This window comes from Hypanus sabinus, chromosome 3 (genome assembly GCF_030144855.1).
Source record: "Hypanus sabinus isolate sHypSab1 chromosome 3, sHypSab1.hap1, whole genome shotgun sequence".
Lineage (NCBI taxonomy): Eukaryota > Metazoa > Chordata > Chondrichthyes > Myliobatiformes > Dasyatidae > Hypanus > Hypanus sabinus.
In genome coordinates this window covers 132,292,552-132,305,719 of record NC_082708.1, presented here as the reverse complement: position 1 = coordinate 132,305,719, position 13,168 = coordinate 132,292,552, and the positions used below count along the sequence as shown (strand labels likewise).

Sequence of the window (13,168 nt, the reverse complement as noted above, 5' to 3'; positions counted from 1 at the left end):
ATCAGGGACCCCTACCACCAAGGCATGCTTTCTTCTCACTGCTGCCATCAGGAAGAAGGTACAGCAGCCTCAGGGCTCACACCACTAGGTTCTGGAACAGTTACTACCTCTCAACCATCACATTCTTGAACAAAAGTGGACAACTTCATTCAGCTTCACTTGCCCCATCATTGAAATGTTCCTACAATCCATGGACTCACTTTTAAGGACTCTACATCTCATGTTCTCGATATTTATTATTATTGTTTCTTCTTTTGTATTTGTCCAGTTTGCTGTCTTCTGCACTCTGGTTATTATTCCAGAGATTTGTTGAGTATGCCCACAAGAAAATGAATCTCAGGGTTGTATACGGTGACATACATGTACTTTGATAATAACACTTACTTTGAACTTTGTATTTTGAACTTTAAAGTAATCTTTGATTCCTGGGGGAATATTCCTTGTGAAATTTCTCTGCCCCCCTCTCTAGCTTAATCACATCCTTCCAACCAGAGCTGCACACAAGGACTGCAAGTGTAGTCCAACCAACATTCAGGATCATAATCACAGTCGGATTTATAATCACTGGCTTCTGTGCGAGCATTTTCTTTGTTTAACAGCGGCTGTAGAATGCAGACATAAGATGCATCGTGCAACTATAACCTGACTCCCGAACAGTGAGGGCAACTTGCCAAACACCTTCAGCACCAAGGGTTGCCACCTTCAGAGAACAACACACTTGTACCCTGTTGGATCCTGATGCTTCTGTGACCCAAAGTTTCGTTAGATGTCAAAATGGGGCGTAACCTATATTGTGTGTTATTAACTGTTACAAGAGAGGAAACGAAAAGAAAGAAGAGCCAAGTGAACAAAGAAAAAAAAGGGAAAACAAAGTCATGCTCAGACTAGAGATAACAAGAATCCAGTGATATCAATTAACCTATGAAACAGCCAGATACAAGTGGCGTGACATCTGCTGCTGAAAACTAAAATGCTTCTAGGAAAATATAGAAGCAACTGTACCGTAGTTACTAGAAAATTCACTGAATAATTACATGCATGCATGTGATTATCTAAAAATACAAGCAACCAGAGGAAAGTTAAACTGCAAGAAAGATAACAATTCTACACCCCAATTCAACAGCCCCAAAATGTCTCTGTTTAACACCACTCCCCATGGCCCTGCGATTCACTGCGTACCTTGCGGTTTGGCTTAACTTCCGAAGTTGCATCTCTTTGCATCTTTCTGAGTTGAATTCCATCCTCTCATTGACAGCTCACACCTTTAGCACACTATCAGCTGTTCCAACACAGCAGCTACAGGACTCACTTGTGCACATCCCTTTCTTGCAGAGACAAGATAGATATCATTGGGGACAGCAAGTAGTACCTGTCTCAACAGATTTCCCATGAAAGAGAATTTTTATGACCGTTTCCTCATGCCTTCCAGTCACAGTGGCACGTGCGTACAATACTCCTTTGGTCGACATCATCTGGATAGATCATGAAATCATATATTTCACTTCTTTTATGTCATTTACATTTTTTCTCATCTTGTATGTGATTCTGGAACTGTTGGAGTCTGTGATTTGCAGTTTGGAAATCATTTGGGTGTTCCAGCGCTCTGCAGTCTCTGAGAAGATTCCGGAAGGCAGAGGCAGCATGCGCAAACCACATGACAAAGAGACTGCAGGATGGGGCATGAGTTGACATTTGACTCCATTTCCTTCACTGTAGCTTCCATTGTTCACTGATTAAAGCAACAAGGGCAATAGAAACATCGAAGGAATATGGAAGGAGAGCAGTGGCTACGGGAGAGGGGAGACTGCCTTTTGATCGCTGGTGGGATCACTCTGCTACGGGAGAGGGGAGGCTGCCTTTTGATCGCTGGTGGGATCACTCTGCTACCGGAGAGGGGAGACTGCCTTTTGATCACTGGTGGGATCACTCTGCTGCCGGAGAGGGGAGACTGCCTTTTGATCACTGGTGGGATCACTCTGCTGCCGGAGAGGGGAGACTGCCTTTTGATCACTGGGGGGATCACTCTGCTACCGGAGAGGGGAGACTGCCTTTTGATCTCTGGTGGGATCACTCTGCTGCCGGAGAGGGGAGACTGCCTTTTGATCGCTGGTGGGATCGCTCTGCTACCGGAGAGGGGAGACTGCCTTTTGATCGCTGGTGGGATCACTCTGCTACCGGAAAGGGGAGACTGCCTTTTGATCGCTGGTGGGATCACTCTGCTGCCGGAGAGGGGAGACTGCCTTTTGATCGCTGGTGGGATCGCTCTGCTGCCGGAGAGGGGATACTGCCTTTTGATCGCTGGTGGGATCACTCTGCTGCTGGAGAGGGGAGACTGCCTCTTGATCCCATGGGATCACTCTGCTGCTGGAGAGGGGAGACTGCCTTTTGATCGCTGGTGGGATCACTCTGCTACCGGAGAGGGGAGACTGCCTTTTGATCACTGGGGGGATCACTCTGCTACCGGAGAGGGGAGACTGCCTTTTGATCGCTGGTGGGATCGCTCTGCTACCGGAGAGGGGAGGCTGCCTTTTGATCGCTGGTGGGATCGCTCTGCTGCCGGAGAGGGGAGACTGCCTTTTGATCGCTGGTGGGATCGCTCTGCTGCCTGAGAGGGGAGACTGCCTTTTGATCACTGGGGGGATCGCTCTGCTACCGGAGAGGGGAGACTGCCTTTTGATCGCTGGTGGGATCGCTCTGCTACAGGAGAGGGGAGACTGCCTTTTGATCCCATGGGATCACTCTGCTGCTGGAGAGGGGAGACTGCCTTTTGATCGTTGGTGGGATCGCTCTGCTACAGGAGAGGGGAGACTGCCTTTTGATCCCATGGGATCACTCTGCTGCTGGAGAGGGGAGACTGCCTTTTGATCGTTGGTGGGATCACTCTGCTACAGGAGAGGGGAGACTGCCTTTTGATCCCATGGGATCACTCTGCTGCTGGAGAGGGGAGACTGCCTTTTGATCACTGGTGGGATCCCTCTGCTGCCGGAGAGGGGAGACTGCCTTTTGATCTCGTGGGATCACTCTGCTACCGGAGAGCGGAGACTGCCTTTTCATCGCTGGTGGGATTACTCTGCTACCGGAGAGGGGAGACTGCCTTTTCATCGCTGGTGGGATTACTCTGCTACCGGAGAGCGTAGACTGCCTTTTGATCGATGGGGTTCGCTCTGCTACCAGAGAGGGAAAGGCCTGCCGCTGTGCCTGGAGAATGTTACCCAGGTTTTTTGCGTTTTGGATATGGACCTGGACTATAGACTTTTTGAGTCTTAGAGTTTTTTATATTCTGTGTTTTTTGTCTGATCTTTTTCATTTTTTTTGTGCAGGGGTGGAGGATTGAGGAGTCAATGTGCCTGTTCCGATTTTGTTTTGTTTGTTTTGTGGGGAGGGGGGATTTGGGAGTTGATGATTGGGCTGCCATTCTTTTCTTCCTTGGTCTCATGGCTATCTGGTAAAGAAGAATTTCAGAGTTGTATGCTTTGATAATAAATGAACCCTTGAACCTTGCCTATAATTATTCTATCGTGTTTCATGTGGCAAAAAGCTTCCTTCATCTGTGGATTATGCACCAGATTCAAGAGCCATCTTTGTAGATACGCTTTGTCTTTCAGTAGTCAACTCTCTGGTTGGTGTGTCAGATCCACAGTTGGCCCTGTGGCCACCTGCAGACTGTCACCTACACTTTCCTGATTGTATAAGAGATCTGGAGTTGGATGACTGCGTTCATATTCTGGAATAATCTTTCTCACTTCAATCATCATGACCTCACATGACTCACTGTTGACATCACCAATCATAAAGAATTGAAGAAAACACCAAACACTTAAAAAATCAACAGCTAAAAGACCATAAGACATAGGAGCAGAATTAGGCCATTTGGCCCATCGAGTCTACTCCACCATTTCATCATGGCTGATCAACTTTTCGTCTCAGACCCAATTTCCTGCCTTTTCCGCGTATTACTTCATGCCCAGACCAATCAAGAATCTATCAACTCTTCCTTTAACATATCAAAGGACTTGGCCTCTCCTGCTGCCTGTGGTAACAAATTCCACAGATTCACCACTCACTGGCTAAAGAAATCCCTCCTCATCTCTGTTCTAAAAGGATGTCCCTCTATTCTGAGGCTGTGTCCTCTGGTGTTAGACACTCTCACCATAGGAAACATCCTTTCCACATCCACTCTATCAAGGCCTTTCACCATTTGATAGGTTTCAATTAGGTCCCCCCATAATCTTCTAAATTCCAATGAATATGGCCTAAAAGTAACTAACTAACTTGAAAGTAGCCAATAATTTCTTTAAATATTGCTGGTAGGATCTCCTTTCTACTGCCAAATGTGCATTCATTTATTGCAAGTGTAACTCCCTTGGTCGCCTCAGGCTCGCTCAGCTCGTTCTTGTCTAGGGGGAGCAGCCTTCGGCCCCGCCAAACTGGGTAATCAGCTGGTGTGGATGCTGTGTGATGTCCCCGCCTCGCCCACAAACAGACAGTACACCATATGCGATTAAATGAGTACAATTTATAAAGGTTACTATAACTAAGTGATTAATAACGATACAGTATATATGAAGAGAAAATTAAAGAAAAGGCGCCAAACTTATCAAAGTCCAAACCACTTCGTGCACAACCGTTGGAGCTCTATTACTGAAGTCTTCTGGCCTCCATTCGATCCCCTCGGAACTCCTCGACTCGCAGCTCAGGACCCTCCGAACTCCTCGACTCTCCAAACAGCTCAGGACCCTCCGAGTGGTCAACCAAGCACATCTAGCTTCATCCTCCCCCCTCCTCGGAGAATCTCCTGGCCTCGGACCCCCCTTTGGGGTCCGATCCTCGCCCAGCTTAGAGCATTGCGTCCTCTCTCTCGACCCCCTCGCGCCGATCTGCCCAAAAGCCCGTCAACAAACGCTTACAGACTCAGAAGAAAGAACATTAATCCCCATTTGGTTTACAAAGGAATACCATTCTCGTTATCAGTAAATTAGCATTCCTGCTAGTTAACAAAAGGAAACCCTTTCCCAACAGTAACAAAGGAAAAAAAGAAACCCCCTTTACACAAGGTTAAATGAGGTCATTGGTCTTGAGCTCAGTTCTCTGGCTTGTTAATTGACATCCTTATCTGTTTATTCTGCCTATTACCAGGATGGGATGGTGAAGATCGACACTGGGCACTGACACAGCCAGCAATACAGGATCCTATAACACTCTTCACTACATAATGTCTCCAAATACATCAACACAATGCTGGGATTGAAATCTCAGCGTAATGCAAGGCTTAGCACAGAGTGCTGTGGACAAATATTATGTGTTATAGAAATAAGTTGTATAAAGTCTGCTCTCCATTGTGAACAAAACTATCTCACACCCTATTAATAAAATGTAGTCCTGCTCACAGTGAAAATTGTAAGGCAGGCTTCCTATCTCAAGGAATTCTTGGCAACACTGAACCTAATCACACGTAGAATTCCTTATTACTGTGTTAAAAAACAGATGGGTAAACCACCATTTAAATTCACAAATGACTTACCTTACTCTAGTTTGTGAATCTCCAAAGGTTTCCTTCAGATCTAAGAGGTTCGGATAAAAATTTGCCGAAGGGGATATGATCTCCAGAAGTCCTGACTGTATTTCTTTAGAGTACCTTTTAGTAGCAGATCAATAAATCCAGAATTACCAACTTTCACAACACAAATCTCAAAGACAATATTACTTATTCTTCCATATGGGGATAGAACTTATTAAAATAGAACAAATCTGCTGACCTGGAGATTGCTGGTCTCCAGTGTTTGAACCAGGCTGTTTCTTCTTGTGTGGTCACAAGCCCACAGCACAATACAGGGCCCAGCACAGAAAGCTGCAGCCCAGGGCCTTCTCGGCACAAGTGACTTGCTGCATGGTTGGAATGGCTTTGACAGCCAGTGAGACACTGCCACTGGACTCAACAGCTGCCAAAGCTATCACTGAAATTAAACATTAACAAGTGTCTTTGAGCCTAAAAGCATATAAAAATGCACTTATTGCAAATTAAGCACATATGCAAAAATCATCTCCATTTAAAATAACTGGAATAAAAAAGGTTGCCTTCTTGTGCCAATTGTTATTTGCCTTGGTTTCAGTGAGACTGTCCTACTGCTCCCAGCTTAGCCTGGCCAAAGTTGAGCAGGCAGATTTCCATAGGGTGGTCAATGGAAGTTTGTACTGTGCTGTGGTTTCCAATGGGAGTCCACTGGTGTAGTTCCAGGGCACACGGCAGCGTGGGCAATGTAGTTGAGATGCCATGGCTCATATAAGCCAATGTCAACATGGTTTTTGAGACTTCTGTGGAGAAATCCAAGTGCAAAACCTGCCCTGTTGATTTATTTTCAAGCTCTCAAAGGCTAAAATTGTATAGTATGAAATAATCAATATACTATTTGTAGAAATGTGATACTATTATTAGTTAGTGTAGTTAATAAGATTAATTTCATCACTACAAGAATTCTTTAACAATCACACTAACAAATTTATAACATCCCACAGAGCAATTTCAACCATTGGTTTCAAACAAAGTGTGCTGTATCATAACATCTTAAAATAGTAAATTCTTCACGAATTTACAAAATATTAACAAAATATTTAGCGGAATCCATGAAATTGAAATAGGAATAATTAACAAAATGGTTTATGTTCAATAGGATGCATAAGTAAAAATGCCAAATAGCTAAAAGTATTCAAATTAAACTACATATTTTAGCACATGTTGCTGCACCAACTTCTAGATCAGGGGCAACTCTTTCCCTCAGGTAACAGAGAAAGAAAACTAAATTAAGTTTATTTCTACAACAAAGTTGTGGTGGGCAAGGCTCTTTACCATTGGTGCCAAATCTTTAAATAACCATTTATTGTCAATGAGACCATGATTTCTGATTTCCTCATTACATTTCTTTACTGGTGATTATCCCCATACCATAACTTCTTACCAAAAACACACTGATGAAAATCACCTCATATTTAAAACTGTTTCTTTACCTTGTGCAAACCTGGCTGATTTTTAATTGGTATATTCCCTAGATTCTGCCCCATCCATCTTTCTTGACCCTTTGGGGTCACACCTTTACTGTAATAAGGAAGATGAATGTGACATGCTTTCATGATCTCCACACACAATACTGTGAGATGGTTGTTAGGATGTGCCTCAGAATGCTGGAGATTTCCCTTTCTTCCTGGCCTTTACTCTGCCTTAGTGAAATTCATGCTCATCCGGAGAAGTTTAATTTATGTTTTATTCTCAAGGGACTATGGTGTGTTTTTTAATTAATACTTTACATAATACTTACATATTTTGTAAATTTTCTGCTAGCCCATTTACATAACTTTCATTCACCTATACAATAAAAAGAGAAAAATATATTTAACAGTAGGTATTTTACAACATGCTCTTCATCCTAATTTTAATGACTATTGGACAGCATTTGGTACTCTGGTTGTGCTGGATTAGGATGGCCACTCATGGTAAAACACAGAGCAGTAAATGCAGGCAAAGTCCCACTGTACATCACCATGCAACTTCCTTCATCCACATTTTATGCAAGTGCCAACATCACCATAGAATTAGATTTGCAGAATAAGTTTACATACCAATTCCAAACAATTTAATCTTCTTCCTGACTCTTAAAAAAGTGCATCCTTCCACAATGTTGTTTACCTGTCTGGGCAGATTTGCACTTGTAGGTTTGTGCGGAACTTGTCAAGGTTATTCTATACAGGGATACTACAGCCATCAATCTACATATGGATAGATCCCAGGTCTCAAGGCTAAATGGAAAGTAACTGGCCTATCAGATCAGTGTGGTGCATTCCTTATCATCTCACTGCAGAAGTAAGTTGACAATATAGTTAGGTCAGCGTGACAAAAGTTCCAGCTAGGCACACATTAAAAAGTCAAAGTACAGGAGTACTTATTTATAGTTTATAAATTATAGTTGTATTATAGTTTATAGTGTTACAAATGTGCCACAACTCTGAGGGGCCGAAGGGTACAAAGTAGCCCCCTCCTTTTTGAGAATCACAAGATCGCTATTAATTCGGGTCTGGGACCCAGGAAATGAGAGAGAATCCTCAAGGTTTTGGAATGTGTCCTGGCCTCAGTGAGACAAAGCCATGGATAACGGCCATTGTCTCTTGGAGACGGAATTGTGTATTGAGTATTGTATTATTCATTGAAGCCCTCAGGGGACGACCAGAGTGGGCAGGTTGAGGGATTGCATCATCCCAACCTGATTGACATATGAGACCCCGTGAGTAAGGATAAAAGAGGGTCTGGGGAACAACGCCTTTAGACGCAACAGGAGAAATGCTAGAAATCCCGTGACAGCGTTTATTAGCGACAGCCGGTGGAGGGCTCGCGTGCGTCCTTTCCCTTTGCCTGGGATTGGGGCCTTACCACGGAAGAACGGCTTTAGCTAAAGGACCGGCTGCACCAACAGAACTCTCGAAGGATCGAAATCATAAAAAGGAAAAGCTGGCAAGTTTCTTTCTTTCTTTCTTTCTTTCTTTCTTTCTTTTTCTTTTTCAATTTTTTTATTGATTTTCATATATACATATAAAAAAAACATAACATAATAATAAGTAAATTATAAATACAATAGACTTGAAGTCACGTTGATAATAAGATAACAAAATCCTATTAAACATCAACAGAAAAAAATACCTTAATCAATCAAGTCCATATGATTATATATGAAAAAAAACAAAAATAACCATTAAAAGAAGAAAAAATTTGAAAATATGTGAAAAAAGTATATATTAAGAAAAATAAAACACTAAACTAAACTAACATGGGCAATAATAATAGCTTACAAGTATATGATAGTGTCAAAAAACTCCAGAACTCCATACCTGAACATGAATAAGCAGAAAGAAGGTCTGGAAAAGGCCAAATTAATTCATATGAAAATGTCGAATAAACGGTCTCCAAGTTTCTTCAAATTTAACTGATGAGTCAAAAATAGTGCTTCTAATTTTTTCCAGGCTCAGATAAGAAATAGTTTGAGAAAACCACTGAAACGTGGTAGGAGGATTTACTTCTTTCCAGTTTTGTAATATAGACCTTCTGGCCATTAATGTTACAAAAGCAATCATTCGTCTGATTGAAGGGGAAAACTGATTACCATCTTCATTTGGTATGCCAAAAATTGCAGTAATAAAATGAGGTTGTAAATCTATATTCCAAATTGAGGAAATGGTAGTAAATATGTCCTTCCAATAGTTATGTAAAGTGGGACATGACCAAAACATATGGGTCAATGAGGCCACTTCTGAATGACATCTGTCACATTGAGGGTTAATATGAGAATAGAATCGAGCAAGTTTATCTTTAGACATATGAGCTCTATGTACAATTTTAAATTGTATTAAAGCATGTTTAGCACATATAGAAGAAGAATTAACCATTTGCAAAATTTTTTCCCATTTATCTGTTGATATATTATATCAAAGTTCTTTTTCCCATTCTTGTTTAATTCTAACTGATATTTCTGGTTGTATCTTCATAATCATATTATAAATAAAAGCTACTAATCCCTTCTGACAAGGGTTTAAGGTAAAAATCAACTGTAAAATCCACTAAAGTTGAATTAGGAAAAGATGGTAAAACTTTATGTAAGAAATTTCTAATTTGTAAATATCTGAAAAAATTAGATTTAGGTAATTCAAATTTGTTGGAAAGTTGGTCAAATGACATCAAAGTATCTTCAAAGAAAAGATCACAAAAACATTTTATACCTTTCCTTTTCCATATGTTAAAAGCTTGATCTGTCCAAGAGGGTTTGAAAAAGAAATTAAGTAAGATAGGGCTATCAAGAACAAAGTTTTTCAAAGTAAAAAACTTACGAAATTGAAACCAAATTCGTAATGTATGTTTAATAACAGGATTAGTTATTTGTTTATTAAATTTAACTAAATCAGCAGGAAGACAAGAACCAAGAACAGAGAATAGAGAATATTCCTTTACCTCATTACATTCCAAATTTACCCACTGTGGGCACAATGGTGAATCCAAATCTAGTTTCCAATACATTAAATTACGAATATTATTTGCCCAATAATAAAATCTAAAGTTAGGTAAAGCTAAACCACCATCTTTTTTAGATTTTTGTAATTGCCTTTTACTTAACCTAGGGTTTTTATTTTGCCACACAAATGAGGAAATTTTTGAATCAATGTTATCAAAAAATGATTTAGAAATAAAAATTGGTAAGGCTTGAAATAAGTATAAAAATTTCGGTAAAATCATCATTTTAATAGCATTAATCTGACCAATTAATGATAAAAATAAAGGAGACCATCTTGTAGTAAGTTGATGAATTTAAAAAGCTGGCAAGTTTCTAAAAATCTCTCTTGACTCCAACCAAAGGCTGCAGCCTGAATGAATTGAGTGACTTTTATATTTCCATCGGACAATACATTATCCCCTAGACAACGATAGAGCTTATTTCTTATTGATTATTATTATACCTGCACTTTTAGATTTAGTATTGACGACGTATATTATCTGTATGTTTGCATTGATATTATTTTTGTATATTTTTACTAATAAATACTGTTAAAAATAGTACCATCAGACTTCAATGGACCTCTCTATCTTTGCTGGTAAGTGACCCAGTTACGGGGTTCGTAACAACTGTTGTATTGATAAGTTATATGAATGTTGCAGCCCAGTAGATGATTCAAAAATTCTACTTCCTGGAACTACAGCAGGCTCAATAAGAGATGTTTGACTTTGCATTTGACTTACTGCACACAGGAGAGGTAATCCTGGACAGGAAGATATTTGCTTAAGAAAGAATAATTATGGTGTGAATTTTGTTGTTTGACTCATAATTTAGATGCACACACAAAATACAATGAATCTGGCTTTCATTTCTTGTTTTAGGTAAATGAAAAAGAAATGAAATTAATAAAAGCTGGCATCACTGCTTTGCCAGATTACCATCCAAAGCAATGAGGCACATTTCTGATGTGCAGCAACTAGAGATTCTTCATGCATCATACTCTCTATTTCTAAGATGTCTCATTATTATCATAATATCAGTACTATAAAATCACAATCTCCTCCCACCCCACCAAAAGTAAGGTCTCTACTGTCTTGATTGTACTTCTTCTTTTGGCCAGAGCACAGATCCAGTTTGATGTGTGCCAACACTGATTCTAAAAGGAGGACCAAGCAAAATATTTGTTATATTCTGCCCACAATTTGTGTTTTGAGAAGCAATGCACCTGAGGGAATGGGAGGGAAAGGGGACAGTTGATCGGTACCTGGCTACTAAGATCATTTGCTGCACCCATTGGGCTGTAGTAGAATTCCTGGGAAATGCTAAGAAGGCATCTTGGCTCAAAATATTCGGTCTTAACTGATAACAAGGAAAGTTGATGAGTTATTTTTAAAATTCTTGTCCTTTTTCCAGATAATTTCAGTCAAGCAGAATTTATATTTTCATTCAATTATTTTGATTTAAGAATGACACTGGTTGTTTTCAAAAGATGCATATGGACTACTGCATAATCACAATTTTGTGTGATGCACTGGCCTGCATAATTGTTTAAGCAGTAGACAATCGTTAATCATAATTTTGCTGTGATTTTGAAATTACATGAATTGTTATTACCAAGTTCAATTGCACTTTATAAATGTTAATGCACCTTTGAGTGTGGCTTTTAAAAGCTGGAAAGAAACTCATCATGCCAAAGATTAATAACAGCCAAATGAATACCCTCAAACTAAACCAAAAATAAAAATAATAAAAATTAAAACCCCATTAATTTGCATTTATTTATTCTTTAGAGGAACAATGTGGAACAGGCCTTTCTGGCCCAATGAGCTGCAATCACCCAGCAGCTCATGTATAGAACACTAGCCTAATCACAGGACAATTTACAATGACCAATTAACCCACTAACTGGTACGTCTTTAGACTGCAGGAGGAACTAGAGCACCTGGAGAAAAACCCATGCTCTCACGGGGAGAACGTACAAACGCCTTACAGACGGTGCTGAAATTGAACTCCAAACTTTGACATCCTGAGCTGTAATATTGTTGCGCTAACTGCTACGCTACCATGACACACGTGATGGGGAAGTTGAGACTCAAAAGCTCAGTAAGAGATTCAAGACTGATATAATTGTTAGTGCCATCTCTTCAGGGCAAGATATAACAAAAGATGCTGTGCGTTCAGCAAGCTAATTATGTTAGAGCTATCTTTTTTCAAGTACTGGAGGAAATGGCGCCACACTTATCTACTGCATCTATTCAAAGTCAGCTGAGTGACTATCAAACCAACATGTGAATGATTGCCACACGTTGTCTAGGTAATAAGCATATTAATTGTTTGGATCACAGACTTGGTAGAGGTTTGTTTGAAGGCCAACTGTTGTAAAGTTCAATGCACTTTCGAAGTTATTTTGCAGGTTATAAGGAAGGACTAAATATACTGTACAAATTTGAAAACTCCAAAGTGCCTTAAAGCGTACTTTAAAGCAGCACTACACAGGAGGTCACTGCTTGTGTGTATGCTAACTTCAATCTAACGTGCTTTATTGTTTGACCTGAGGAATTACAGTGAAGGGGACATTGATATAAAATGGCATGCAGCTCAAAATATGACATTTCTGGCAAATGCCGTAGTTCGCAATGCCCGGGGTGTTGAGCACAACGGGACAGGTCTTTCCTTCTCATGAGTTGCCTTTCGGAATCAGTTACTTTGTAAACCACATAGGTTCAGAGGCTAGGTCTAGATCCAGGAAGCTATGAAGATGATTCTTTTTCTAAGTATTTCAACTTCTACTTTAGTCTTACCTCTGAAAGGCAGCATTTATATTGCATTCTTCAAAATTTCTAAAAGTGGGTTAAAAAAATCAAAAATTTACAGCTCCTTTTAGACTAGTTTGTGGATAATTTTCCAGTGTGAGTGAGTGGTTGCTCAGGTTGATTGATGGTATCTTCGTTGCTTGACACTTAGAGATCTCTCATGGCTAAAGCTTGACAGCTTGTGATTTTAGAAACTGGACAAATCATTTCATTGAAATCACTTAACCTTTGTGGGCTTCTCTCTTTGAAATAAGTGTTGAACATCATTGCAGGCCACAAAATCCGAACCATTGTGTCAGGAAATGAAGAGAGTCCCAACAGTTATAACTA

At 40.2% G+C, this 13,168-nt stretch overlaps 1 protein-coding gene across 1 annotated transcript in view; it reads right to left on the bottom strand.

Annotated features, from left to right (window-relative positions):
* The window catches only part of LOC132390846 (alpha-1,3-mannosyl-glycoprotein 4-beta-N-acetylglucosaminyltransferase B-like), a 195,777-nt gene that overhangs the window by 87,041 nt on the left and 95,568 nt on the right, over nt 1-13,168 (bottom strand). The window contains exons 5-6 of the mRNA XM_059963386.1: nt 7,311-7,357; nt 5,522-5,635 (exon numbers count right to left, since the gene is read on the bottom strand). Coding sequence (XP_059819369.1) covers nt 5,522-5,635; nt 7,311-7,357 — 161 coding nt within the window. The remainder of the gene's footprint in view (nt 1-5,521; nt 5,636-7,310; nt 7,358-13,168) is intronic.